This window comes from Balaenoptera physalus (genome assembly GCF_965194825.1).
Source record: "Balaenoptera physalus genome assembly, chromosome: 16".
NCBI classification, from domain to species: Eukaryota; Metazoa; Chordata; class Mammalia; order Artiodactyla; family Balaenopteridae; genus Balaenoptera; species Balaenoptera physalus.
In genome coordinates, this window is record NC_138898.1 from 76,069,982 (window position 1) to 76,097,432 (window position 27,451).

General features: G+C 56.5%; 2 protein-coding genes across 14 annotated transcripts in view; one reads left to right on the forward strand and one right to left on the reverse strand.

The window, feature by feature from the left end:
- Positions 1 to 11,796, forward strand: RABEP2 (rabaptin, RAB GTPase binding effector protein 2). 12 transcript variants are annotated; one of them, XM_082429362.1, is made up of 15 exons: positions 49 to 715; positions 1,220 to 1,429; positions 3,474 to 3,697; positions 4,296 to 4,376; positions 6,150 to 6,260; positions 6,348 to 6,695; positions 7,628 to 7,723; positions 7,809 to 7,907; positions 8,746 to 9,030; positions 9,848 to 10,025; positions 10,176 to 10,187; positions 10,280 to 10,335; positions 10,432 to 10,485; positions 10,556 to 10,693; positions 11,136 to 11,796. In XM_082429362.1, the coding sequence occupies exons 1-15, from the start codon at positions 655 to 657 to the stop codon at positions 11,235 to 11,237; spliced, it is 2,055 nt and encodes a 684-aa protein (XP_082285488.1). In that variant the 5' UTR covers positions 49 to 654; the 3' UTR covers positions 11,238 to 11,796. The 12 variants fall into 12 exon arrangements, 11 of the variants coding, with proteins under 11 accessions (XP_082285488.1, XP_082285493.1, XP_082285495.1 ...); XM_082429367.1 differs by having other exon boundaries at positions 50 to 715; positions 4,329 to 4,376; XM_082429369.1 differs by having other exon boundaries at positions 52 to 715; positions 3,474 to 3,631; positions 4,329 to 4,376.
- ATP2A1 (ATPase sarcoplasmic/endoplasmic reticulum Ca2+ transporting 1) overlaps positions 11,751 to 27,451 on the reverse strand; it is a 16,451-nt gene continuing 750 nt past the window's right edge. Inside the window, exons 3-23 of one of the 2 annotated variants that reach the window (XM_082429350.1) lie at positions 27,118 to 27,200; positions 25,628 to 25,732; positions 24,788 to 24,926; positions 22,773 to 22,853; positions 21,801 to 21,886; positions 21,352 to 21,649; positions 20,993 to 21,159; positions 18,083 to 18,171; positions 17,685 to 17,787; positions 17,305 to 17,436; positions 15,892 to 16,014; positions 15,548 to 15,766; positions 14,548 to 14,883; positions 14,130 to 14,350; positions 13,826 to 14,028; positions 13,548 to 13,633; positions 13,316 to 13,449; positions 13,086 to 13,203; positions 12,810 to 12,927; positions 12,479 to 12,523; positions 11,751 to 12,044 (exon numbers count right to left, since the gene is read on the reverse strand). In XM_082429350.1, coding sequence (XP_082285476.1) covers positions 12,519 to 12,523; positions 12,810 to 12,927; positions 13,086 to 13,203; positions 13,316 to 13,449; positions 13,548 to 13,633; positions 13,826 to 14,028; positions 14,130 to 14,350; positions 14,548 to 14,883; positions 15,548 to 15,766; positions 15,892 to 16,014; positions 17,305 to 17,436; positions 17,685 to 17,787; positions 18,083 to 18,171; positions 20,993 to 21,159; positions 21,352 to 21,649; positions 21,801 to 21,886; positions 22,773 to 22,853; positions 24,788 to 24,926; positions 25,628 to 25,732; positions 27,118 to 27,200 — 2,846 coding nt within the window. In that variant the 3' untranslated portion in view covers positions 11,751 to 12,044; positions 12,479 to 12,518. The remainder of the gene's footprint in view (positions 12,045 to 12,478; positions 12,524 to 12,809; positions 12,928 to 13,085; positions 13,204 to 13,315; positions 13,450 to 13,547; positions 13,634 to 13,825; positions 14,029 to 14,129; positions 14,351 to 14,547; positions 14,884 to 15,547; positions 15,767 to 15,891; positions 16,015 to 17,304; positions 17,437 to 17,684; positions 17,788 to 18,082; positions 18,172 to 20,992; positions 21,160 to 21,351; positions 21,650 to 21,800; positions 21,887 to 22,772; positions 22,854 to 24,787; positions 24,927 to 25,627; positions 25,733 to 27,117; positions 27,201 to 27,451) is intronic. The other variant, XM_082429349.1, reaches the window with a different exon arrangement.

A 27,451-nucleotide genomic window follows, 5' to 3' on the forward strand; every position in this document is an offset into this window, starting at 1 on the left:
GGGAGGTGGAGGGAAGATTAGCAGGAAGCGGTGACCGGCTGAATATCAAAGTGGGGGTGGGGACATGGACGTTTCTGACTTCTACGACTGACTACGCGGGGACCCAGGCGCCCAGAAAAGTGAAGTCGACCCAGCAGCCCTGCCCCGAGGGACGCTCCACGAAAGCGGAGGTGCAGGGAGGCCAGACCACAATTCGCTGTAACGTGAGCCAAGCTCTGGCGGAAGGGCGGCCAGGGACCGATCAAAGGGGTCAGCTCCGGGGCTTGGGAGAGACCGCGAGAGCTTCGCCCTCCTTAGGCTGAGGCAGTGGGCGTCCCGGAGGAGGTGTAATTTGAGCAAAGCTTCCAAGGTCACGCGGAGACGCCCAAAGGCCTTTGACGAAAGAACTACTTCGGGGCTTGAAGGGCAGGCGTCCTTCTCGAGCACCGCTGCCCAACAAAGAAGGCGGGGAGGGGCGGGACCTGCGGCCGCGGCCGGGCGTCCACTCGGAAATCTTCGGCCGAGGCTCGGCCACCCCTCCCCAACTCCGGCCTCAGCCTCGAGCCCAGGGCCGATCCGGAAACAGCCGAGCGGATCCGGAAACAGCCGAGAGGACCCGGAAGCGGTGAGCGCCGTCACCAGGGAGTGCGGGAACCCGCCGTTTGAGCGGAGGCGATGGCGGCACCTGCGCGCCCGGCCGCGGGCGAGGATGGCCGGCGGCGGCAGCCGGAGGCCGGTATGTGAGGACGCGTCCATGCACGCGAGGGGCGGCGAGGCCGGAGGCGGGGCCGAGCTCCGCGTCGGTGGGTGGGGGGTGGTGGGGGGAGCCTGGAGAAAGGGGCGGGACCACGCCGCCGGGAGGGGGGCGGGGAAAGACGGAGGGGGCGTGGTCTAGCGATTCTAGGGAGAGGGCCAGTGCCAGGTTAGAGGTGGGGCCCAGTGTGGGAGGGGAGGAGCCAGGTGGACAAGTGGCGAGCCACTAGAAGGGAGGGGTCGTGTCAGAGGAAAGAGGGGATTGGGTGAACCGAGGGAGGAAGAGGCGGGGCTCTATGCAACACTAGGCAGAGCTAGGTGAGGAGGAGTCGGGGAAGGGGAGGGGCCAGGTGAGTGGGGCGGGGCTAGGTAAAGGTGCAGGGACCTTGGCTGCTGTACCAAGTTGCAGAAGTTGAGGATTTGATGCCCTGGGAATATTGGGAATCCGAGAGTGATGAGAAAAGAGGCTGATCCCTGTCCTTCACAGCGCTGGACCCCCAGCCCCCGGAGGGGGCAAAAGTTGAGGCCGAGTCAGCGGAGCTCGACCGGCTTCGGGCTGAGCTGGCAGGCGCCCTGGCAGAAATGGAAACCATGAAGGCTGTGGCCGAGGTGAGCGAGAGCACGAAGGCCGAGGCTGTGGCTGCAGTGCAGCGGCAATGCCAAGAGGAGGTGGCCTCGCTGCAGGCCATCCTGAAAGGTGAGGCAGGCACTCCTCCCAGACTCCCTCAGCCCCCATAAGGGGGAGTGCATGACAAGAAAGGGGTCAGGGGGCATAACCTACACCTGTGGGGTACGTTAGCAGGGCTGCCTAGCGCAGGGCAGACCCAGGGGCTCAGAGGGAGACGCGCCCTTTTCTGATTTGCATAGCGGCGCTGCCTGCGCTAGCAGCAGCTCTGTCAGTTCCAGCTAAGTTTAGCTCGGAGCTGCTACCTGTTCCCTGGCCCCATGTCATGTCATTTCTTGTCCCTCACTGATGACTGATCAACCCTGAAAGTGAGCAGCTTCTCAGTTCCCTGAGAACTCGTTTGAGCCTCTGGCCTTCAGACTTGGCCCTGGGCCTAGGCTCTGTAAGTCTCATCTGGTTTCCTTTCCTCCCCAAACACCCCTACATCTGCGCACAACCTCCCCGCCACCCCGCCCCACATGCACCGACTTCTCTGCCTCTCATCCTCTGTAGTTGGGATGCATCCGCTCCCCTTGTCCCAGATCCCCCAGCTTCTTTTCCTCCATTCCCCTTCTCCTCTAGTCCAAGGCCAGAGTCTCTGCAATAGCTCCCAGTTGCATCCCACCCCTTTGCTTCCACTGCCACTGCTGTAGCAAAGCTCTCGTCAACTCCCCCGGACTGTTGTCCCAGCCTTCTTACAAGTCTCCCTCTATAATCTGGCCTTGACATTGACTTCCAGAGTAAACTTCCTACAATTCCCATCCCACCATGTCATTTCCCTTTCTAACAACTGCTCCTGGCTCCAGACTTCTCTGGGGCCATGGTTCCCCACATTTCAGGCATCCCTGTGCCATCTATGCAACATGGTTGTCCTTGTATGACTTACCCTGTCATCTACTTAATATTTTTCTTTAAATAGATCCACTTTTAAAAAACCTATATACATTTATTTTAAAGGGAACTTCCTGTCCCTATAAGGAACTGTGTCTTAAATAATAATAATAGTAATAATAATAATAACTAACATTTATTGAGTGCCAGGCACTGAACTAAATGCTTTATGAGTATTTAATATTCATAATAATCTCTATGAGTTACGCACTATTATCCATCTCCATTTTACAGAGGAAGCTCTGAGGCCCAGAGAGGTTAGATAACTTGCCTAAGGTCATACAGATAGAAAGGAGGTTTGAACTCAGGCAGTCTGGCAACAGAACCCTTACTTCTAATGTTAGTACGTGTTAAAATAAATAACTATGCAAATGAAAAATGACCATGTTCCGCTCAGCATCCCTTTACCTCCCACTGACATGTAGGATAAATCCCAAACTCCTTGGTGTGGCATTCAAGGCCTTAGCAGCCATTCACGGCCACCCTCTCCACCCTTCCCAGCATCTCCTCCTACATCTTCACTCCAGTTTTTCCAATGTGCCCACCATGCCCCAGCCACACCATCCACCTTCCCACCTGTGAGCCTTTGCTCCTGTTACTTAATGTGTCCTTTCCATCCTTCACCACTTGCTGGTGTCTCTCCTGGACAGGCAGGCAGAGTGAGGGGCTCTTTCCTCTGGGATCCGCAAGCCCAGGAGTGGTCCTTTCACGAGCTCTCCTCACACTGCTTCGTAACTATTTCCACGGCTGTCTTCCTCATTGGACTGTGGGCTCCTGGTGTCAGGGTTTGTGTTTGATTAATTTCTCTATTTCCAGAGCCCAGCTCAGAGTCTAGTCCAGAGTGAATATTTATGACCCTTATTAGATATTGATTGTTATTGGTATGTATTAATAGCAACAGATAGCCTATCTTTAGCATTTATTATGTACCAGGAAGAGGGCTGAACCCCTTCCAGATATCATGTCATTTGATCCTGTAACAAGCCAGTGGGATAATCCCTGGCCGAGGACATTATGCAGAGAGGCTAACTGATTGCCCAGGACCATCCCACCACAAAGTCCACTGTCATCACTGCTATGGTAAATTGGCTTGCAGAGAGCGGCAGTGATGGCGCGCCCCCCGCTCGCCCCCAGGTAGGGCTGGCGCACTGACCCTCCGTCTCCTCTGCCCTTCCTGTCTCGCCAGACTCCATCAGCAGCTATGAAGCCCAGATTGCGTCTCTGAAGCAGGAGCGGCAGCAGCAGCAGCAGGACCGTGAGGAGAAGGAGCGGGAGCTGGGGCGCCTGAAGCAGCTGCTGTCCAGGGCTCACCCCCTGGATTCCTTGGAGAAGCAGATGGAAAAGGTTGGGGTTGGGATAGCCTACCCGCCCCCTTCTCAGGGATTTGGAAATATGTTGAAGCAGCCAAAGGTGACCGTGGGGCAGAGGGATTATCTGTGTCCCACTGCCACATCACTGGGAGCAGGGCACCCAGTAATAATTCTAGGTATAACATACACGAGACCTGTACTCAGCACGGTCCTGGCTTGCCACTTACTAGTGGGATGGCCAGGTGTGTTTACCTCCCAAATTAAGAAGAGTCATGTAGGGAATTCCCTGGCGGTCCAGTGGTTAGGACTTGTGCTTTCACTGCAGGGGCCCGGGTTCGATCCCTGGTCAGGGAACTAAAATCCTGCAAGCCACATGGCGCAGCCAAAAAAAAGAAAAAAGTCATGTCATGTAGAGGGGAGGGAGCTAACATTTAAGGATACCTCTCATGCACTAGGCATTGCAATACCTGCTTGACAGACTCAAGTCTCCCCAGTCTTTCCCCTAAAAGAGGGGCCCATTAGATCCATTTGACAGATGAGTAAGGTGAGGCTCAGAGACGTTTAGTAATTCTCCCCAGGTTATGCACGTAAAAAGGAGCAGATCTGGGATTTTCATATCTAGGCAGTCTGGTTCTAAAGCTTTGCTCTTAATCTCTGTGGTATATTGCCTCCATTATTCTTGTCATGAACAATTGTAGGAAGCACATATTACCAAACTCTTCATCTTTCAGAGCAAATTCACATCTTCCCTCATTGGATCCACACAGCTGCCCTGTGAGGTAGGTACTTACCTCACTTTATACGTGAGGAAACTGCGGCTCAGGCAGATGGAGTAAGTCGCCTGGTTAGAAGGACAAAGATCAAAACAGGAGACCAAGAAAGGAAGGTTCCAACCCATAGTTTGCCAGCAGAGGGTTGCCAGCAGTAGCAACTTACTTGCATTCAGAGTGTTCCTCAGGGAGCGGTTACACAGGGTGGTGGAGGAGAGGGCTCCGCTGAATTAAGGCTACCTGGTACGGTGGAAGGAGCCACAGGCCCAGAGTCGGGAAGTTCCAGTCCTGGCCTTGCGTCCATCTACTGCGTGGGCATCTGCAGAGCATGCAGGCTTACCCTACCTGTTGCCACTGTGCACATAAGAGATTTGGAGGGTCAAACTGAACTTGTCTGAGACGGGTTTTTGAGTGATTCAAGAGGTAGAAATGGCATGACTTGGAAGAGGATGGATGACTGGCAGATTTCTGCCTCGGACAGCTGGGTGGATAGCAGGGTCATTCTCGCCAACCTAGCGCTTATGGGAGGAGAAACGGCATCATGAGTTGGTTCAGATTTGGCTGTACTTGGACAGAGGAGCCTGTGCAACATCCAGGTGGAGGTGTCCAGAGGCTGTTGGCTGTGCAAGTTCAACAGGATCCCAAACCTGAAAAGACTGAAAAGAAGTGGCCAGAAATATGCCGGTGATGGGAATATGGGAAGACATATTGATTAGGACAAAGTTTGAAAACCCAAATCAACAGTGGCTTAAATAAGATAGAAGTCTGTTTTTCTTAGAACCACAGGTAGACATTCCAGGACTGATGTGGCAGCTCAACAAGTCAATAGGAACCCAGGCTCCTCCTATGTTGCTGTTTTGCCATAGGTAGCCTACTGCCTCATGGTCCAAGATGACTGCTTGAGCACCAGCCGTCACGTCCACATTTTAGCCAGCAAGAAGGAGGAGGAGGAGTAAAAAACACACCCTCTCCCTTTGAGGAGTTGTCCTGGAAGTTGCACCTGACACATATGCCTACATCTCATAGCTGGAACTTAGTCATATGGCCATGCTTAGTTATAGGGAAGCTGAGACATGTAGATGGTATTCTAGAATTCAGGTCATGAGCCCAACTAAAAATGTGACGTTCTATGATAAAAGAAAAAAGGATACATGATGTTGGGGAAGAAAAGTATGTCACGCTACAAATGGGCAACAGGAAGGTAGTTATGACTTTGGCTCTGTACCGTGTGACCTGGGGCAAGTCATGTAAGCTCTCAGAACCTCTGTGTTCCTCTCTCTAAAATGGGGGTGGGAACTTCCCTGGTGGCGCAGTGATTAAGAATCTGCCTGCCAATGCAGGGGACATGGGTTCGAGCCCTGGTCCTGGAGGATCCCACATGCTGTGGAGCAACGAAGCCCATGCGCCACAACTACTGAGCCTGCGCCCTAGAGCCCGCGAGCCACAACTACTGAGCCCGTGTGCCGCAACCGCTGAAGCCCGCGCGCCTAGAGCCCCTGCTCCACAGCAAGAGAAGCCACTGCGATAAGAAGCCTGTGCACTGCAACGAAGAGTAGCCCCCGCTCGCCGCAACGAGAGAAAGCCCGCGCGCAGCAACGAAGACCCAACACAGCCAAAAATAATAAATAAAATATTTAAAAATTAAATAAATAAAATGGGGGTGGACGGTGCCTTCTTGGGAGGATTAGAAGAGCTGACGTGCTTGGAGGGAAAGCTCTGAACAGTCCTGAGGGTCCTGCAGTCGGGAGGGGGGACAGTCACTGCCCAACCCCCCTTCCTCAGGCCCACGAAGACTCGGAGAAGCTGCGGGAGATCGTGTTGCCCATGGAGCAGGAGATTGAGGAGCTGAAGGCGAAATTGCTGAGGGCAGAGGAGCTGATCCAAGAGATCCAGGTGAGGGGGTGGCCAGGGGGCACTGAGGGAAGAAGGGGCGCCGCAGGACCCTGGCCCCCCAGCCTCTTCCCTGCCCCCTCTCCCTAGAGACGTCCCCGGCATCCCCCTTCCCTGCACGGCTCCACGGAGTTGCTCCTGTCCCGGGACCCATCTCCCCCACTGGAGCCTCTCGAGGAGCTGAGTGGAGACGGGGGCGCGGCGGCCGAGGCCTTCGCCCATAACTGTGATGACAGCGCCTCCATCTCCTCCTTCTCCCTCGGCGGTGGGGCCAGCGGCAGCGCCTCCCTGCCCCGCAGCCGCCATGGCCTGAGCCCCGAGCAGGAGGAGACAGCCTCTCTGGTGTCCACGGGCACCCTGGTCCCTGAGGGCATCTACCTGCCCCCTCCCGGTTACCAGCTTGTCCCAGACAACCAGTGGGAGCAGCTGCAGGTGGAGGTGAGTGGAGTGGGCGGAGTGGGCTGCCGACGTGCACCCATCCGTCTCTTGCTTCAAGTACTTACTGAGCACCTACTATGTCCAGGCCCTGAGCTAGAGCTGGGGATCCTACAGTAAAGAAGAAAACTCCCACCCTCTTGGAGCTTCCTCTAGTGAGGGAGCCAGGCCCAAACATGCACATGGGCACATGAGGAAGACAGTGTCACAGGGTGAGACACCCAGAACAAGACTTAATAGGGTCGTGGGGTAGAGACTGGCAATGCAGGAGACCATCCTGGCTGGAAAAAGAGGTGCTTTTTGAAGATCAGGGACCAAAGGAACTGCAGGTTCCAAGGCCCAGGGGACGGACAGACCACAGTGTGTCTGAGGAACAGGAAGGCCACAGAGGAGGGGAAGAGATATGAGGTCAGAAAGGCAGGCAGGGGTCACAGGAGGTCGGCCTTGGCCTTGGGGCCAGCCATGGAGTTTGCATCTTAGAGGAGAAGCTGCAGGAAGCCTCTGTGGCGTGTCAGGCAGGGAGAAGCCTTCTCTGCTCTAGGCTTTTAACAGGTCACTGAGGCCTTTGGGTAGGAATGGACTGCAGTTGGGGGAGGGGGCAACGGGAGAAGCAGGGTGGTGACCCGTTGGGAGGGCAATGCTTGACATAGTTTAGAGAAAGGTAGTGACTGAGACCAGGAGATGGCAGCAGAGGTGGAGAGAAATGGGTGGATTTGGAATCGACTTTGGAGGCCGCCGGGCAGGGCCGGCTGGTGGGTTGGAGCTGGGGAGTGGAGGACTTAGAAGAGTCAGCATCCATTCCTGGGCTTTTGGCTTGAACGACTGGGTGGATGATGGCACTGCCCACCGAGGTGCAGGGGGCAAGGCGTGAGAGGTCTGGTGAGGAGGGAAGGCCTCCCCTTGGCGGTCGAGGCTGAGGCCGGCGTCTGTGGCAGGGGCGGCAGCTGCAGAAGGACCTGGAGAGCATCAGCCGGGAGCGGGACGAGCTGCAAGAGGGCCTGAGACGGAGCAACGAGGACTGCGCCAAGCAGGTGGGTTCAGCCTCTGCTCCGCAGGGCCTCCGCTCCCTGCCTCGTCCTGGCCCGGCCTCACCCTCGCCCCCCCTTCCACCCACAGATGCAGGTGCTCCTGGCCCAGGTCCAGAACTCAGAGCAGCTGCTGCGGACCCTGCAGGGGACCGTGAGCCAGGCCCAGGAGCGGGTTCAGCTGCAGATGGTGAGGGCTGGGGGCCGGGACGGGAGCGAGAGGAGTGGGGTGGGAATTGGTTGAGGGGGGCACGTGGAAGGTTGAGGCACCTGTCCTGCCTCGCCCCCTGCCCCTCCCGCCCCACCAGCCGTTCTGGCTTTGCCCTGGAGTTGGTGCCAGGTGGGTAAAAGGGTTTCAAGGGCACCTGGTACTGATTCAGAAGAACCCACCACGCACTCACTCTGTGGTCTTGAGCTAATCCCACAAGCCCAGAGCCTCAGCCTTGATGCCTTGAAATTGAGATAATGCATCCTAGCTTGCAGAGTTGTGAGAATGAAAAGCAGGGATTGCAAAATCAGATACTTCCTGAGACCAGACAGGAGAGGCAGATGATTGAACTGGGCCACGTGTGAGGCAGGAAGGAGCAGCAGGGCAAACCAAGAGACCCTGTAAAGGGAGCTAGTGCCCCTTGACTTGCTGCCCGTGGCGCATAGGAGTGCAGGCTTGATGCTGCCTGGTTTTCTCATCTATCAGGAGAAGCCAGAGATCCGGATGTTTGTGTGTAGTCTCCCAGTTTTTAATGTTGCACTTGTTTAAGGTTTAAAAACACCCATATGGACCAAATAAAACACCCGATGTGGCCTGTGGCTGCCGCTGTGTGACCTCCAAGTCATCGAGGAGGGTGTAGAAAGAGCTTGAGGGAGTTCCCTGGCAGTCCAGTGGTTAAGACTCTGCGCTTCCACTGCAGGGGGCCCAGGTTCGATCCCTGGTCAGGGAACTAAGATCCCGTGAGCCACGTGGTGTGGCCAAAAAAAAAAGAGCTTGGGAGGCAAAGATGCTTACTAAAGGGTGTTTCTTTCTTTCTCAGCCTAGAAGGAGGGCGTGGGCTTCCTGGCTCTCCTTCCTGAACACTGGGAGGAGTGTTCAGGCTTTGGCCTCACGGGAGACTGGAGACCCCCTGTCCCCTCATCGCCTCGCCCTAACTGTCCATCCCCAGGCAGAGCTGGCCACCTCGCACAAGTGCCTGAGCCACGAGGTAAAGCGACTGACTGAGGAAAACCAAGGGCTCCGGGCTGAGCAGCCGCCGTCTTCAGCCCCCCGGGGCCTGGAGCAGGATGAGGGCCAGGAGGACTCGCTGCCCAGCTCGCTGCTGGTAAGGGCGGGGACAGGCCCTTCCTCTCCACGCACAGCAAAGCATTGGCCTGGGGCCACGGGAATCGGGGATGGACCCAGGCTGCTGTGTATTAGCTGCGTCACCATGGCCAACTCACTCAACTTTTCTAAGGCTCAGTTTCCTCCTCTGCCAAATGGGACCACACCCCGTCCCAGCATCAGCACGGAGAGAAAATGAGTTAACAGAATGCTTGACGCAAAGGAAGCAGTAATTTGGCTTGTTATTTTTAAGTGATGTGAGATCCACAAAATTGAATTCATCATAATCTTTGGTTCATAACAAGCTGTCATCATTGATCTGTGCGTGGCCTCTGCTGATTGAATTTATTAAAAATATGAACATCAGCCGGAACCCTTGCCCACCTTGAGAACTATAACTGACATCGCCTTACATGCGCCCCGCCCCGTGTTCCTTGGCTCTGTTTCTGCCGTCCTGAGCTTTATCATTCCCTTGCCCTTCTTTGGGATTGTTTTTATTACATATACACGTCTGCCTAAACCGTGGAGTGCTAACTTTAGTTGTTTTTAGTTATAAAAACTCAGAATCTTGCTCTGGGTAGTCTCTTGGAGCTTTCACTCAGCACCGCTCCCGAGGGTCCTCCACCCCGGGTTGTGCTGCGGGAAAATATTCACTGCCGTCCCAGGGTATTTGTCCAGTCTCCCCACGATGGGTGTTTGGGTTGTTTCCTCTGTTATGTTTTCTTCCTTCTTTCCTTCCTTTCCCCTCCCCACAATCCCCTTCTAGCCGCTGGCCCCCAGCTGGCCCCGCACCCAGCCCGTGACTTGCATCCTTCCAGGAGCTGCGGCAGCTCGTGCGCCGCACGCAGCAGGAGGCGCGGGCCCACCAGCAGGCCCAGGAGCACGAGGCCGAGCGGCTGCGGATTGAGATTGTGACCCTGCGGGAGGCACTGGAGGAAGAGACGGCGGCGAGGGCCAGCCTGGAGGGGCAGCTCAGGGTGCAGCGGGAGGAGACAGGTGAGGGAGGAGGCGGCGAGCCACCCCACCCTGGCTCCCCGGGAGGCTGAGTCCCCACCCTCTCGGGGACTGCCTGGGCACCAGGAGGGGAGAGAGGACGCAGTGCGAGAATGATGAGCCTTGACCCCTCTTTCTTTCCTTTCCGCACAGAGGTGTTAGAGGGTGAGTATGGGCTGGAGCCTGTGCCGGACCGGGTGGGGCGGGGAAGGAGAGAGGGCGTGGGCCTGACGTCTTGGCCCTGCCTGACTTCCCAGCCTCCCTGTGCAGCCTGAGGATGGAGATGGAGCGGGTCCAGCAGGAGCAGAGCAAGGTGAGGCAGGACCTGGGCCAGGCCGGGATGGCGGAGGAGGGTGGCAGCATGGAGAAGACCCTCACCAGCCCCTGCTGCCCTTTATGTCTCCCTTAGGCCAGGCAGCAGGAAGTCCTGAGGCAGCCACCGGGCTCGGGCCGCACAGAAGAGGTGAGGATCGGGGCGATATTGAAGGGGTTACCCTGTCCAGACATCCTGTTTCTTCAGCCCAGGGCCCCAGCTCTATGTCCTGTGCCCCCAGGCCCAGCTCACAGACCTCCTCTCGGAACAGAGGGCAAAGATGCTGCGGCTGCAGGCTGAGCTGGAGACCAGTGAGCAAGTGCAGAGGGATTTCGTACGACTGTCCCAGGCCTTGCAGGTACGGCGTGTCCCCTCCCCACCAGACTGGCATGACTCCAGGTGACTTGTCCTCCGTCTTGCAAGGATAGTCTCCCAGTTAGAAGAGGCCTCTCCCTCCCTCTGGGGCTGGCATGGTCCTTTCCTCTGAGCTAGTGCTCAAAAAACGTTGAAGATCTTGTGCTTCCATCTTTGTCGGTGGTGCGAAGCCCGTGGCCCAGGGCCTGGCACGCCGACGTGCCCCATGCTCATCATGTCACTTCCACCTGCCCCTGCCCACCCTTCCTCAGGCTGCTCTCTTAGGATCCATTTCTTCCCTTGAACCCATTTTCACTGGGGGTTGGGGGAGGTGAGGCCCCTGGGTACACTGGTCCCGTGCTCTTGCCCCTCAGGGGGCTGGCCGATGGGGTGGAGGTTGCATTTTCCCACCGAGGGCCCTCTGCCTCCCTCGCCGGCCCCCACAGGTGCGCCTGGAACGGATCCGCCAGGCAGAGAGTCTGGAGCAAGTGCGCAGCATCATGGACGAGGCGCCCCTCAGGGACGTCAGGGACATCAAGGACACCTGAGGGGCCAGCACCGCCCACCCTGGGGGGAGACCGTCTTTCTCCACTCCTGAACCGTGAGGCTGAGGCTTTGGGGGTCTCAGGATGGAGTCTTCACCCTCTCCAAGCCTGGGGTTGAGGTGACGGGGCCACCACTGCCCTGTCCCTCCAGCGCCTCCTCCCAGGGGTGGCGGGGCCTTCTGCTTCCAAAGATGACCCCTGGGTGAGGGTCCCAACCCCCTCTGGAAACCAGAGGGGCAGGCTCAGCCCTGTGGCTTTCTGGCTGCTATGCTGCCTCCTGGGCTCCAAGCCTCCCGCCCCCGGCCCCCACCCAGCCTAACAGCCATGCCTGTTACCTCCGTCCCCTTCCCGAGGCACAGCCGAGGTGTGAGTGGTGGCTGGGAGCCCTGGGTCGTGTCCCCGGGTCCCTCCACACACGCGCCCTGGGACAGGTGGCTGCTTCCTGGACTGCATGACACTAAGATGCTTGTCCCCAGGGGCCCGAACCAGGCCCCAAGGTGTGCACGGAGACAAGGCCAGATTTTTCTGTCATTTATTTTCAATAAATAAGCAGCTCAGCTCAGTCGGTCGCCTTGTCCCTGCAAGCCCCACGGGGTCAGGGAGGGGAGGTTTTACAAGGGCAAAAGGTGGGGGGGGCGGTTGCTGAGGGGGAGGAGACGTGAAGGGGACATTATGTTTATAAACAAGAATGTTGGGCTGGGGGGCACGTGGTGGAGGCCTGTGCCACAGCTCTGGCTGAAGACGCGTCACTATCAGGGTGGGGAAGGGAGGGCAAAAGGACTGGTTACTTCCTTCTTTCATCTTCTGGATCTGGAAGGAGAAGGGGAAGGATGAGACTGGTGGTGGGGCGGCACAGGAGAGAAGTCCCTCCCAGCTCCCTACCTGTCCCTGTCCCCCAGCACACTCACCTGGAGGCCCCCCGCCACCCCCACTCACCTGTGTCCCCAGCCCCCCACCCCCAGCCACTGCAGCCCCAGCGGCAGACGGCTCAGCGGCCAGCCAGCGCGACGCAGCGCAGCGTAGCAGACAGTGGTGCCTGGGGGCGGGCAGTGCCGGCCCCGCAGAGTAAGGGCAGCAGCCCAGCCCCACTTGGAAGCGCGGCAGTGGCGGCGGCGGCAGTGGCTCCAGCGGCAGTGGCTCCAGGTGGAGCTGCGAGGGCACGTGACCCCGGCGCCGCCTGAGGGGGAGAGGGGTGGGCAGGGGGGGCACAGCAGCTAGGGCACGGGCAAGAAGGGGGGTGATACCTGTGACACGGCTCAGAGAGATGGAGGAGGGGGAAATGAGTTATCCTACGGCCAGAGAGGACAGAGAGACAGCCATTATCGAGGGAGGGAGGTGGGCGCAGGGGACCAAGAGGGCTGAGGAGGCTTTGGGGCGCCAAGGAGACCGTGTCTGCCCCGGGCTCGGAGGAGCGGGCAAAGGGGGGGCAGGGGCTGGGTGCGCCCCTCGGCGGAGGACACGGGGCCTGCTGGGGCCCCGGGAACTCACCCACCTGACAAGGAAGCGGGGCAGGTGCCTTCGCGGCCTAGAGGGAGGGCCCAGGGGCTGACAGGGCTGAGGGCGGTGCGCTCTTACCCTCCAGGTAGTTCCGAGCAATGAACTTGAGGAGTTCATCAAGCCCGATGACTGGTAACGAGATCTTGAAGACCATGAGCCAGTGGGCCACGTCCAGGGCCTTCAGCTTGAAGATCACCTGGGAGGAGGCGGGAAGGGCAGTGAGAAGGAGCCGAGGAGCTGCCACTGTGCCAGCCTGACCCCGCCCTCCTCCCTCTGCAGGGGTCGTGGTCGTGGACCCCTGCAGAGGCCCCCTGTGGAGGGGGGCAGGCGGCCCCTGGCCAGAGGAAGGCTTACCGGCAGAGGATCCACGTAGAGGATGAGGAAGTGGAGGGACATGGAAAGGCAGATGGAGCCCAGCAGCCAGATGTTCGCCCAGGGCGGCATCCGCAGGAGGGACTGGTTCTCAGACAGGCTGCAAGGGGGCGGGCCGGCGGAGCCAGGGGTGGAGGCACAAGGGGAGAGAAGTGGTGAGCAGGGGAGGGTGGCCTGCAGATGGCCGTGGGGGGAGGGTGCGCGGACCCCACCTGTTGAGAGCATTGCACATCTCGATGGTAACCAGCACGGACAAGGCCATGGTCATGGGCTCGGGGGCCTCGAAGACCTCACAATCCACACCCTCAAAGTCAGCGTTGTGCTCCGTACACTTCAGGAAGTGAGTCTGCAGGAGGAGAGGGGAGAAGCTGGGGTCCTGAGGAAGCCTCCACGCCACCCTCCTGCTCCCCTCGCCTCCTCCCACTTCCCTCCGTGCTGCCCTACCAGCTGGCTGTAGGTGATGTGAGGCCCGTCCTCAGCGTACAGGAACCACCAGACTGCTGCTCCCACCGTGGCTGCACCCACGTAGGCTGTGGTGGAGAGAAGATGGGAGTTGGGGGCCCAGGGCTGGGGAGACGGGAGGAGTTGAGAGGGCCTCCTGGCCATGAACAACCACTGGAGGAAGAGGGCCCACCGCAGTGGCTGCTGTGGGGAAGCTGGTGTCCCAGAGAGGGGATCAGCCCTGAGGGTCGGCAAGGAGTGTGGGGTCTCATCCTGCTCACCCCCAATTGCCATGTAGCGGAAGAAGAGCCAGCCACTGATGAGTGGCTCCTTGGGGTTCCGGGGGGGCCGGTCCATGATGTCCAGGTCTGGGGGGTTGAAGCCCAGGGCTGTGGCCGGGAGCCCGTCTGTCACCAGGTTCACCCACAGCAGCTGCACGGGGATCAGGGCCTCAGGCAGCCCCAGGGCAGCTGTCAGGAAGATGCTGCCAGAAGGAGGAGGTCACACGTCTGTCTTGCCTCCCAGGCCTGTGGTCACCCCCCACCAGCCCCGAGTTCCTCCTGGATGCCCTTCCTGGCTGCTCACCAGACCACCTCTCCCACATTGGAGGAGATGAGGTAGCGGATGAACTGCTTCATGTTGTTGTAGATGGCGCGGCCCTCCTCCACGGCAGCCACGATGGTGGAGAAGTTGTCGTCGGCCAGTACCATCTCGGAGGCCGTCTTGGCCACGGCGGTGCCGGATCCCATGGCAATGCCGATCTCCGCCTTCTTCAGGGCAGGGGCGTCATTGACGCCATCACCTGTCTGCGGGGAGGGAAAGAAGGTGGGTGCCGGCCCCCTCCTCATACCCTCCTTGAGACTCTTCCATCGGGGCCCGAATCCCTCCCCTCCGTGCATCTCACCAGGGCCCCCGCTCAGCCCCGTCCTCCCTCGGTCCCCAGCTCCCCAAGACGGTCATCTCAATAGACGCTAAGCAGACCGCCCCACGCCAGTCTTCTCACCATCGCTGTGATCTCATCGAAGGACTGCAGACACTCCACGATCTTCGACTTGTGGGAGGGCTCCACGCGGGCAAAGCAGCAGGCGCGTCTGCAGGCCTCCCGCTGCACGGCCAGGGGCAGGTCATCAAACTCCCGGCCAGTGTAGGCTCGGTCGGCCACATCCTCGTTCTCCTCGAAGATGCCAATTCGTCGGCAGATGGCAATGGCTGTGCCCTTGTTGTCCCCAGTGATCATGATCACTCGGATGCCAGCGTCACGGCACAGGAGGATAGAGCCTGTGACCTCCTTGCGGGGCGGGTCCAGCATGCCCACCACACCAACGAATGTCAGGTCCGTCTGGGGAGACAGAGAAGAGAGCGACAGGGTCAAGGAGGAAGCTTGGGGGGAGCTGAGGGGAGAGCTGTCCCTGGGCCTGGTGTTTAAACCTCAGTGGGGCCTCGAAGCTCAGGGGTGGGAAATGTTCACATGTGTGCCTGCAGGCCTGGCGGTGCCAGGCCCATTGTAGGTGGCAGATCGTGTCTTTCATAGAAAGAACTCGAACTGGAAGTGAGGGAGGTGGTTTCTGCTTTCAGCAGGGCTGCTCACGTGGTCTACAACTTTGAGCAAATCTGTGTTACCTGCCAGGCCACACTGTTCCCTCTATAAAATGGAGTGGGGCTTTGGTGCTATTCAGAGAGCAGGTCCACTACAAGATAAAGAGCTAATGCCAGAATGCAGGTTGATGCACATCCTTAGAAAACCTCACTGTGGAAACATGTCAGCTAAACCCGAGTGTACTTAGTGACCTGGCTGGCTTCTGTTCTGGAGCAAGCACCTCACCTCATCTCAGATGGGTCCACGGACCACACACCAAGTAGCCCTGGACTGGATGATTCCTAAGGTTCTTTCAAACTCTAACGTCCTGTGATTCTAGGCCCCGTGACGAAGTAGGAAATGACAAGGGTGGCGGAGGGGGTGAGGCAGGTGACTCTGGGACAACGGGAGGCTTCCGTCTGCTCACCTCGTACTCCATGAACCTGGAAGAGTCATCCAGGACCATCTCCTCTCGCTTTGGGGGGGTGTCCCGGGTGGCCAGGGCCAGGCAGCGCAGGGTGTCCCGGCCACCGCTCCACTCCTTGATTACCGACAGAATCGTCTCCTTCACCGGCCCTGTCATGGGCACCCGAGTGGTGCCGACTCGCAGGTAGTTACAGCGTTCGACGATCCCCTCCGGGGCACCCTAGGAGAACAGAACGGTATTCAGAGACTACTGTTCCTTCCAGTGCACGGTGAGCGGGGCAGGGAGAAGAGAGGAGGGTTCAGGACTGGGAAGAAGGGGGGCTGAGGCGCACTCGGATCCCTGACCTTGACAAACATTTTGTTGCCCACAGCAGCCCGGGATTTCATTGGAGAGCAATAGACAGACATGGACTTTCTGTCCCGGGAGAACTCCAGGGTGAATTCCTTCTTCATTAGCTGGCGGATCACCTGGGAGAGAGGAGACAGGGAGGGAGAGGCCAGATATGAGACCGGTGGAGAAAGAGTGATGATGCTATGCTAGAAGGGAAGAGTCTCAGACCCCTTAAAACAGAGTCAAAAAGGATCTGGAGGTCAGAGCAGACCCCAAGCTGAGTCCGAGATAAAGCTAAGTCTGCTGCCTACAGCAGAAATGGAGAGCATTCCAAGGCTAGTGCTGCCAGTGTCTTACTGTGTTCAGGTTAAAGCACAATAGAAACAGGATGGCGTAGTGTGGCACTGTCCGATAGAACCTTCCGTGATGATGGGAATGTTTAATAATCTGGATGGTCCAATACGGTGCAATCGAACAACGGCTACTGAGCCCGGGGAATGTGGTTAGTGCAACTGAAGAACTGAGTTTTTACTTTTATGTAATAATTTAAATGTAGACAACCACATGTGTGCGTCTACAGACGTATGTTGCTAGACAATGGAGAGCTGGTACCTGGCACGTAGTACTAAGCACTCCATAAAAGTGAATGTGCCAAATGCATTCTAGATGTTTCTCCACAAAACAAAAATAAAAACAATAAATAAAATTAAAAATAATTTGATGTTTTTATTATCATTTGTAAATTTTTTAAATGAATCCTTTATTGATAAATACTTAGGTTGTTTTCATTATTTTTGTCATATTAAATAAAGCAGCAATGAGCACCTTGCCTCTATGAAAAAAAAAAAGGAATGAGCTGTGTGGGGAATATAATATAATACCCCAGAGGAATTCAATATAGACATTCAGTAAATATTAATAGCAAGAACTTGGAGTGATTGTCACAGAATTGGGCTTGTTCACCTGGACACGGGGAAGCAGAGGCATATGAGCCAGTCATATTTCCCAAATCCTAAATCAGGTCTTGTGATCTGATAAAAACGTGTGTTTCTAGAGACAGTGGGTAATAGTTGAAATTGGGGCTGTCCCAGGATGGGTCACTTGTGGTTTCTGTGTCCAGCTCTGTCCCTTTCAACTAGGGACACGACAGGAAAAGTGATCTTAAATTCTTCCAGGGAGGCTGCAACCGGGCACCAGGAAGAGCAGTGTAAGTGCAGGTGCAGTAGGTCCTACCCCAAGTCAGCCTTGCCAAGGAAAGCTGTGGAGAGGCTCTCTGCCTGTGCCGGCTGGGTCCCAGCATGGGGCACAAGGCCCTGACCAGCCTGACCCGGGTGGGGATGGGGGGCCCGGTCTCCTGAGGTTCCTTAGGTCCTGGCCTGTACAGTGTGGGCTGGAGAAGGACCGTGGGAGGGAGTGCCTAGACTCACCAAGTTGCAGGCGTTGGCCCTCTCCACCTTTGAGAGGTTTCTCAGTTCAGTGTTGAATACATTCATCTTCTCCACCAGGGTGGTGAGTGCCGTCTCGGTGGCCTCGCCCACCTTCTCATAAACACCTTTGGCCTGAGAGGGCAGAGGAGGAAGAGGAAGTAGGTGCCCTGGGCTCCCAGCCCCGTGCTCCCATCTATCATGCCCACCTTCCACCTAGAACGGGAAGGGAGCAAGCCACTCTCTTCCCCTTACACCCAGGAGAGGGCTTGGTACAAGGGACCCCCTTCCCCTGAGCCCTTCCTTGCGGCCTGTCGAGGAGGCCTGGACTCTGAGCCAGCTGGAGGGGGAAGGAGGGGCGGCTTCAGGAGTGGAGAGGTTACCTCATTGAAGTCCAAGGAGGAGTCATTGCAGAGGGCACAAATGGTGGCTAGCTCCACCAGCCCATCATACTCCCCTGTCCGGACTGGCTTATCATTCTTCAAGCTGGCGGCCGGGTGGGGAGGAAGGAAGGGAAAGAGACAGGTAGAGAAGATAGGGAATGAGATGCAGAGAGAGCACGGGGAATGCAGCAAGGAGATGGCAACCAACTTGGAGATCAGGTGGGAGAGAGAATAAGGTTGGGGAAGGAACAAGAGAGAAACAGGAAGACAAAACTAGAGGGAGGCCCCAGGGAGAGAGGATGTGTGTGTGTGTGTGTGTGTGTGTGTGTGTGTGTGTGTGTGTGTGTGTGGTGGGGAGGGGCACGAGTAACTGGGAAGACGACTTTGGGGGAACTTACACCTCTCCTTCTGGAGCATAAGTGGAGCCAGTGATAGAGAACTTGTTCAGAAGGCAGATGTCCCCTTCCACCTTGTCGATGATGAACATCTGCAGAGGAGAAGGGCATGCACACAGATGTTTAACTCTCCCCATCCCCGAAGGCAGTCTGCACCGAAGGGGCCCGTGCCCTGAGTGTCCCTCTATCCGGCCATCTGCACGGACTTACCCTACTTCCCACCGTCATCCCCTGATTCGTCCTTCCCTTTTCCTCCCTTTTCCTCCCCTCTCCCACCACTCCCTTGCAAATCATTCTCTATGTTCTGTGTTCATGGCCTTAAAACAAAAGGCCATGCTGGAGGTTCTTACAGATCAATTAGTAAAATAAGACGTGCATCACAAGGTGTGGTGGCCACCAGTCTACCTGTCAGTACATGGCCCATCTACAGCTCCAGCCTCTTGTGGCCAGATCTTCCAGTTTTGCAGGAAGAACTAGAAATTCAGGTTATTTTCCTATGATATCCCTTGACTTTTCAAATGTGGGCAATTAATTCATCTTTATGAAACATGACAGAAGACCAGTGGTCTGGCTTTGAAGCCTGTGCTTTGGAGGGATGTAGATCACACAGAGCAGAGGGGAGCAGCCCACGCTGAGCCAGAGCACGCGTGGAAGGGATGGGGCTTAAGATGTGCTCCAGGATAAAATGGTTCTGTGGCCAGGTAAGTTTGGGAAACTCGTTTAAACTGAGTGAAATCCACCCTCTCTATGGTCAGTCTTCTCTGAGGCTTTCAAATGCCAACAGGCATGTGGTACAGCCTTTCTCGGCCTGGTCTGACCACACAACCCTTGATTCTTAGGACACCAATTTCTATTTCACAAACATGCTATTCCAGAGAACTCTGTTTAGGTCAGGGGTTCTTTGCCTGGGGTCCATGGATGACACCCTGGACCAAGGGGGTCTGTGAACTTTGATGGCGAAACAAAAATTACATCTTTTATTTTCTCTCTGACATTTAGCATTTCCATCCAATTATGAATGGGGGCAATGGACCACATTAATATTAGCAAAACCTGTGACTTGGCCACCAATATAATCACAAATACTCTCTTGTCACGTTGTATTGTTGCAGGGCTCTCAAAATAGCATTTATGCTCATCACCGCTTCAGCGTTATGGCAATTATAAGACCCACTGCTGGACTTGCTACTTAATACATTAATAAAGAAGCATACGCTTTACCAAATCACAAATCTGTGTGTGTTTTTTTTAACATCTTTATTGGAGTATAATTGCTTTACAATGTTGTGTTAGTTTCTGCTGTATAACAAAGTGAATCAGCTATACGTACAAATCTGTTTTTAAAATATTTTGATTGCTGTATTTCAATCATTGGTTTCCTCTGTAATCCAATGTATTTTTTTTAATAGAGACACTCAATTTATTTATTTTTTAAATGCATAGTTTTTTTTAATTTATTTATTTTATTATCTATTTTTATTTTTTTGGGCTGCTTTGGGTCTTCATTGCTGCGCTTGGGCTTTTCTCTAGTTGCGGAGAGCGGGGGCTACTCTTCATTGTGGTGCGTGGGCTTCTCATTGCGGCAGCTTCTCTTGTTGAGGAGCACGGGCTCTAGGCACGTGGGCTTCAGTAGTTGTGGCACGTGTGCTCAGTAGTTGTGGCTCGTGGGCTCTAGAGCGCAGGCTCGGTAGTTGTGGCGCACTGGCTTAGCTGCTCAGCAGCACGTGGGATCTTCCCGGACCAGGGCTTGAACCCATGTCCCCTGCACTGGCAGGCGGATTCTTAACCACCGCGCCACCAGGGAAGCCCAGTCCAATGTATTTTATTTAATTTATGTTTTTGGCCGCGCTGTGTGGCTAGCAGGATCTTAGTTCCCTGACCAGGGATCGAACCCGGGCCCACAGCAGTGAAAGCACCAAGTCCTAACCACTGGACCACCAAGGAATTCCCAATCCGATGTATTTTAGAAACAGAATCCTGTGTGTTTTATTTTATACATTGAAAATATTAAATGTAGAGATCCAGACTGCCAAAGACTCCAAGGCGGGACTTCCCTGGTGGCGCAGTGGTTAAGAATCCACCTGCCAATGCAGGGGACATGGATTCCCGCCCTGGTCCCGGAAGATCCCACATGCCACAGAGCAGCTAAGCCCGTGCGCCACAACTACTGAGCCTGCGCTCTAGAGCCCACGAGCCACAACTACTGAGCCTGCGTGCCACAACTACTGAAGCCCGTGCGCCTAGAGCCCGTGCTCTGCAACAAGAAAACCACTGCAATGAGAAGCCCATGCACCACAATGAAGAGTAGCCCCTGCTCTCCGCAACTAGAGAAAGCCCACGCGCAGCGATGAAGACCCAATGCAACCAAAAATAAATAAACAAATAAATAAATGTATATATATAAAAAAAAGAGTCCAAGGCACGGAAAAGATCAAGGGCCCTGGTTCAGGAAATGCTGTTCAGGATTTGTGTGGCTGGGCTTCCCGGGCCCTGTCATGGATGACCACTATGGAGGGTAGTCTGGTGCACAGGCAGGCACTCTAGGGCCAGACAGACTTGGGTTTGAAACTCAATTCTGCTCCTTATTAACTGTGCACTGACTCTCCTAGAGCCTCAGTTTCCTCCTCGGGAAAACTGGGTAAACAAGACCTTCCCCTGAAGGGCTGCTGTGGGGGATTAGAGATAACACAGGGCAGCATCTAGCACACGGATGGAGGCTGCAGGGGGCTGCCTGCCTGGGCCAGGGGGGCTTCTCTGCTCCCTCTCGTAGCTGGCAGGATGGCACTGTCTGTGCCATCTAAGCATTTCTTTCTCAGGCCAAAATGAAAAGCTACCCATGATGAAGGGGTAACCACAACTTTGGAGGGCTCGTTTCACCTCCCATCTAAGTGGGAGTTGCCACCCTTCCCTGACCTTGCAGACAGACATCTGGTTCGTGGTGAGGGTGCCTGTCTTGTCGGAACAGATGACAGAGGTGCAGCCCAGCGTCTCCACGGAGGGCAAGCTCCTCACAATTGCGTTCTTCTTTGCCATCCGGCGGGTGCCCAGGGCCAGGCAGGTGGTGATGACTGCAGGAAGGCCTGTGGCGAGGAAGGAGAGGGGGTGAGGGAACGATACCGGGGGAGGGAGGGAGACCTAGTGGGGTAGGCTGAAGAGCGGCTCCCAAAGATATCGGGTTCCAATCCCTGGAACTCGTAAATGTTACCTTATTTGGATAAAGGATCTCTGCAGATGAGATTAGCAAATGGGAGGAAAAAGAGAGGTTGCCCTACCTTCTGGGATTGCAGCCACAGCCAGGGCCACGGCAATCTTAAAGTAGTAGACGGCACCACGGATCCAGGAGCCCCCATGGATGGGATCGTTGAAGTGGCCAATGTTGATGAGCCACACGGCCACGCAGATGAGGGAGATGACCTTGGAGAGCTGCTTCCCAAACTCATCCAGCTTCTGCTGCAGAGGGGTCCTGTCCTGCTCTGTGGCGGCCATTTGGTCACGGATCTTCCCAATCTCAGTGTTCACACCAGTAGAGGCCACGATGCCTATGGCCTTACCGGCTGCAATGTTGGTGCCCTTGGAGGGGGAAGAAGAGGCAGGGAGGCAGGTGACGCCCCTCGTGCCGCATCCCCCCAGCTGTGGGTCTCATCTCTTCCCACACCGCCATGTCTCTCCCAGACCAGGGCCCCCGGCTTGAGCGCGCGACAGCTGGCCCTGGAAGCCTCACCGAGAAAAGCATGTTCTTCTTATCCTGGTTGACAGCTCGGAGGTCGGGAACAGGGTCTGTGTGCTTGACGACAGAGACAGACTCGCCTGTGGAGAAGGGGCAGAGGGGTTTTCAGATGACATCATTTCCTTCTCCCATACTTCCCACCCCTAACTCTCTGCTTGGCAGGACAGGGCCTGGTAAGGACCAAGCAACAATCCTGGAGGAAGTCTGGACTCTGGAGGAAGGCCCTGGAGGCAGATGGGAAACCCACTGCACTTAAGAGTGAAAAGACCTTGACCCCAGTCCCAGCCTGACCACTCACAAGCAGTATGGCTTTGGATCACTTAGCCTTGGTTTGCTCTTCTGTAAAATAGGGACAAGGATGTGTACACTTCAGAGCAAGGTCTTGGTGAAAGTCAAACAAGCTGACGTATGTGGAAGTGCGCCGTCAACTGGAGAGCACGTTCCTGGGAGGGAGAGGCCCCCACCCTTGGGACCTTGCCTCCTTCACCCGAATGGCAGGAGCTCAGGCAGTCACCCTGGGCCTGCCCACCCTGCCTCCTTGGACCATGGAGCATGCTCACTGGCTCTTCACCCTCTCTCTCCCAGGACAAAAGGAGAAGCAGCTGAGGTTTTAAGTGTATCTGAACCCTGCATCCTATCCCAGAATCTCTGCTTCCTCAGTTGGGGGCTTCTGAGGAGGCAGGATAGTTCTCTGGGGGAGCGTGTCCGTATGTCCATGTGGAAGGGACGGGTTGATGGCCATCTGGAAATGGGGACAAACATCCCGCCATTTCCCATGACCCCTTGTGTTCCAGGCTTAGGCAGTGGGCAAAGCTGAGCAGGGCTGATGTCGCTGCCACTCCGGGGCCAGGAGGGGGCCCTACTGCTGAGGGTCCCCTTTCATCCCTGTCTGTCCACTCAGCTCCTCCCTCATCAAATCCTCATCCCCCTCCCCCTTGATGCCTCCCCTGACCCTGGTCAGCAGACCTGTCAGGATGGACTGGTCGACCCGGAGCGTGGTGGACTTGATGGTGAGGATGCGGATATCTGCGGGGACTTTGTCCCCCACTGTGGAGAGACCAGAGGAGAGTGAAGTCAGTTGAGATGGGAGTTTTCTTTCTTCCTAAGAAAAACCCAGTCTTTGATGACCTCACCTCATCCTTCAGGTCTCAGGGAGGTCACCCAGGCTGTGCTCCTGTCACCCAAGCAAGCACCTCCCTCTAACACTCACTCCAATTGTTCCCCCCTGCTGAATGTTTTTCTCCCTACCAGGCTGTGAGCCTGGCAAGGGGAGGTCTGGGCACACACAGTATGTGCTCAATAAATGTACCCTGAATGACAAAAAATCAGGGAAAATCAGGGACAATCCTGTCATCTAACGAGAAACGAAAACTGAGGCCGGGAGAGAGCAAAACAGAGAGGGAAACACGAGGGAGAAAGGAGAGGAGGGACAGGCAAGAAAAGAACTAGAGAAAATAGGGTAAGTCTCACAGACCTGCGTCCGTGGAGGAGAACAAAGTGGAAGAGCTGGAGAAGGCAGCAAGCAACAGGAGGAAAATATGGGAATTGAGAAAATCAATGTCAACCCAGACAAAAGGTGGAGTGAGAAGCAGGAGAGGGAAGTGTGAGAAGGATAGACGCAGGAGGAGAGGGAGGAGCAGCGGAGGCAGAGGGTGCAGGCCTGGCAGGTCCACATGGAGGGGATGGGACGCACATCAGAAGCCTGCCGGGCCCTGGTCTGAGTATCTGGGGAAGGCAGGAAGCCACGGTGAGTGAGCCGGGGAGATGGCAGGAGAGAAGGGGAGTCTGCAGGAAACAAGGCTCTGGGGGGGTGGGGGGCAGGGGGGCACCATACACAGCAGAGAGCTGAGAAAACAGGGAGGGGTGAGGGCAAGGGATGTGCACAGAAGGAGGGGGTCCACACAGGAAACTTCCTGGGGAACACGGCAGATGCCCCACCAGACTTAGAGGCCTCCAAGGAAGCCAACTGCCTCCCAGCCTCATCCCGGCTGGCCCCAAGGATGGTCCTGGGGATGGGGTTTGACTGCTTTCCTTTCCCTGTCCCCAAGGTTCCTCCTCCGGTGCCAGAGGAAGCTGATGGAGGAGGGGGGAGGTCAGCAATGGAGTTGGGCGGGACACCCTGTCACCCAAACTGAAGCGATATTTATAGACATTCATGGCGCTGACTCCAAACTGTCACCGTGGCAGGGCGGCCCTGTGATGGGGCACCGGAGTCTTCAGCCCACCCGCCCTCCCTGTCACCAAGCTTCCCAGGGTGGGGACTTGGGTATCTGGTGGAGGGATGTAGGCCTAGAAAGACGCATCTTCCTATGCCAGGGGCCGGGAGACATGGGAAGGCCTGCACAGGGCAAATATAAAAACCGCTGAAGGGGGCAGAATTCCAGTAATCTTAGCCTCCCGGCCCCCACCCCTCCCTGGTCAGGCATTAAGTGTCCCTCACCGGAGAGGCGGGGCCCTCCTTGAGCTCCCCTCCTCCCAGTCCCGTGCTCTCTGCTGGGGCCTGAGTTTCCCTTACATGGTCGGGGGCTTGAGCCTCCAGCCCCCCTCCTCCCTTCTACCCTTGCTCCTTCCCCTTTGAGAAGCCTCAAGGGTACCGAGAGGTCAAGATTTAAAGCTGACCAAGCTTGGGGGTGGGTGGAAGGAGAGGGAAGCCAGGCCTCAGGAGGGGGGTGGAGACAGGGCCATTGGCAGGGACTGGGTTCCACCTGTTACTTGCAAGTGCTGGGTGAGAGGAGGGGGAGCAGGGGTCTGCCTGCAGCGTCAGGGACAGGACTGGCTGTTCCTGCTGAGACTCTGATGGAGAGGGGGTGCTGTGGCCACAGTGCCCTGGGGTGACCTCCTGAGGAGTCTGGGAAGGAGAAGCAGAGACTCCACCATCCTGGCTACCTCCTGGACACTGGGGATCAGAGCCCGACCAGCCCCCAACATGCACATCTTCTTGGCCTCGAACCCATCCTGGACCACTCGTCCCCATCACTCACCAACCACCTCCACGATGTCTCCGGGGACAATGTCCCGAGCCTTGATCCTTTGCACTGACTTGCGGTCAGCCCGGTAGACCTTCCCCATCTCCGGTTCATATTCCTTCAGAGCCTCAATGGCATTCTCTGCATTCCTTTCCTGGGGGGACAGGGTTGAGGAGAGGAGGGTGAGCAGAGGGAGGAAGGTCGTGGAATGACAGAGGACTGGTCAGGGAGGAGGGAGAGGTGTAGGGATGGAGGAGCAGGGGCCAGAGTCCTAGGGGAAGTAGGGGCATCACAGAGAAGGAGGCAGGTTATGCAGTCCTGGCTCCTGGCCCAGGGGAGCAGACAAACCCCACATGACGGTTAAGGAAACCATCACCCACAGCTGAGAACAGGTAAGGGGGTTTGGGGGAGAGAAGGAAGGAGAATCAAAGAAAATCAGAAAGCAGGGGACAGGAAAAGCAGAGGGTGGTATAAGGTAAGAGAAAGAAGCACATCAAACTAGCATTTACTGAAATCCTCCTTTATGCCAGACACAGGGCTGGGCACTTTCACACTCATCATCTTGTTAAATTTCACAACTCTGAGGGATAGGATTATGAGCCCCATTTTATGGATGAGGAAACTGAGACTCAGAGAGATGAAGGAACCTGCCCAGGGTTGTACAACCAGCAAGTGACAGTGGGAACACCAGTCTCCTGCCTCTTTCCAACATTCTGTCCCTTTTCTGAATTGGGCAAAAGGACCAGAGAACAAGGCAAGCCCAGGGTAAGTGATGGAGGAGAAGGAGACAGGGAGGGAGGCTGGCCTCATGTCCAGTGTCAGGATGTGAAGGAATGAGGCGGGGTCAAAGCTAACCTGCCAAACCCCCACGATGGCATTGGCAATGAGGATCAAGAGGATGACAAAGGGTTCAACAAAGGCGGTGATGGTCTCTTCGCCTTCCTCAAACCAGGCCAGCACCTGGGGAGCAAGGGAAGGGAGAATAACAGGTACTAAAGCCCCTCAAGTGAGTAAGGAGAGGAAATGGAGGTGAGAACATGTGCAGGAGCAAACAGGGCAGGGCATCACGGGGGCACTGCAGCCCCACATCCCTTTAAGGGTCTACGTGCTCCACAGCTCGAACTCACATAAGCGCGGCCACTACTGTTATTCAGCGGGTGCAGGCCGGCACAGACATGCGCAGCTAGGGGATTAACTGGGAATGCTTTCAGGTTTCCCTGACCAAGTTACTGGCTTGTAAACGAAGCTCAGGGGACACCCAGGCCAACTACCCCCGCAGCCACATCCATCCCCTGGGAGCCAAAACTCAGTAGGAAAAACCCTGTGGTCCTCGCAGGCGCCCGGCCCACCCAGGGCCCACCCCCAACAGCCCAAGGCAGGGGAGCTCCAATTTCATGAGGGAGCAGGAGTGGGGGATAGTGTTACGGGGCCTCCTGTGCACACCCCACCCCAGCTGTTGCCTCTGCCAGGCAACAGCCTCAGGCAAATGTCAAGGAGCAAATCTGAGAAGGGAGAAGTGAGGCCCTGCCAGCTAGCACTCAGGGGCCCAAGGGGCCTCCACTAAAGACACCAGGGGACAGGGAGACTTTTTTGCCTCCAGAGTCTTGTCTTCCAGAACCACTAAGATGTTAAGGAAGAAATTCCAAAACGCAGGCCGGCCTGCTGGGATGGTGGGTGCGGAGGGGAGCTCCAGGGCAGGAGAGGTAGCAGGGCCTTGAGACCCGGTGGGGGCAGCCCTGAGGCTGTGAGGGGGAAGGGGAGGGTCAGGCCAGGTAGGTGACGAGGGGGATCCTGGGAGTTCTAGCCCTGATGGGGGGAGTGGGGAGGTGAGGCCCAGAGACAGGCGAGGCTCTGGTTCTTTGGCGTCACCCTCGCACCAGCAGCTCTTTCCCGCCTCTACGAGGGGAGTCTCTGCCTCGACCAATCAGCGTCAGGAGGGCGGGGCAGGGGCGCCAGGATGCCCCGGGATTGGTGGAGCAGTGCGTGCGCCCCCGGGGGCATGCTGGGAGCAGCGGTGGCCTGGGAACAGCAGCAGCATCGGAGCCGCGGAGCCCAGCGCTCGGGGGGGTAACCCGAGCCCTCGGAGCTCCGGGGGCGGCTTAACTTCAGTGTTTTGGCTGAGAACACCCTTAAAGCTTAAAATAAAACCCGCCTGCGGGGTGTGGGGGAGGGCAGAGGAGTATACAAATCAGCGTCACCCCACCTCCCTCCTTTCTGGTCTGTAGAAAAGGATGCTGAATGCTTGGTCTACAGGAGCCGATGATTTGGAGCTGCCCGCCAGCAGACTCTCCAGATCCCCCCAGCCCACACTCCCAGCCTGCCCCCAGATGCCCTCCCACACTTACAAAGGAAATGCAGGCGGCCAGGAGAAGGATCCGCACCAGGAGGTCTTCAAACTGCTCTAGCACCAACTCCCACAGGGACTTCCCTGAGGGAAGAGGCAAGGGGAGGGGGCCCCCCGGGGTTAAGGTCTAACGGATGAACGGCTGGGACTCCAGGTGCAGGCAGGCCATTTGGTACTGAGAAAAGGGCTGAGAGGAGCTGGCCCGGAGTCCAGAAAGAGGCTCCTCAAAGTGGTGGGCACTTGTTCAAGGACTGGATGCCTCAAGGAGAAAGTGCCTGGAAACTTCTGCCCCCAGCCAGACTCTAACCTTTGGGGAGGAACAGTTGCCCCAGGAG

Bases quoted from the DNA above. Each gene is read 5' to 3' on its own strand.
- RABEP2 (XM_082429362.1), top strand. From the start codon at position 655: ATGGCGGCACCTGCGCGCCCGGCCGCGGGCGAGGATGGCCGGCGGCGG. The intron at 716-1,219 runs GTATGTGAGGAC...TGTCCTTCACAG, and splicing joins GCGGCGGCAGCCGGAGGCCG to CGCTGGACCCCCAGCCCCCG. The intron at 7,908-8,745 runs GTGAGGGCTGGG...TTTCTTTCTCAG, and splicing joins AGCGGGTTCAGCTGCAGATG to CCTAGAAGGAGGGCGTGGGC.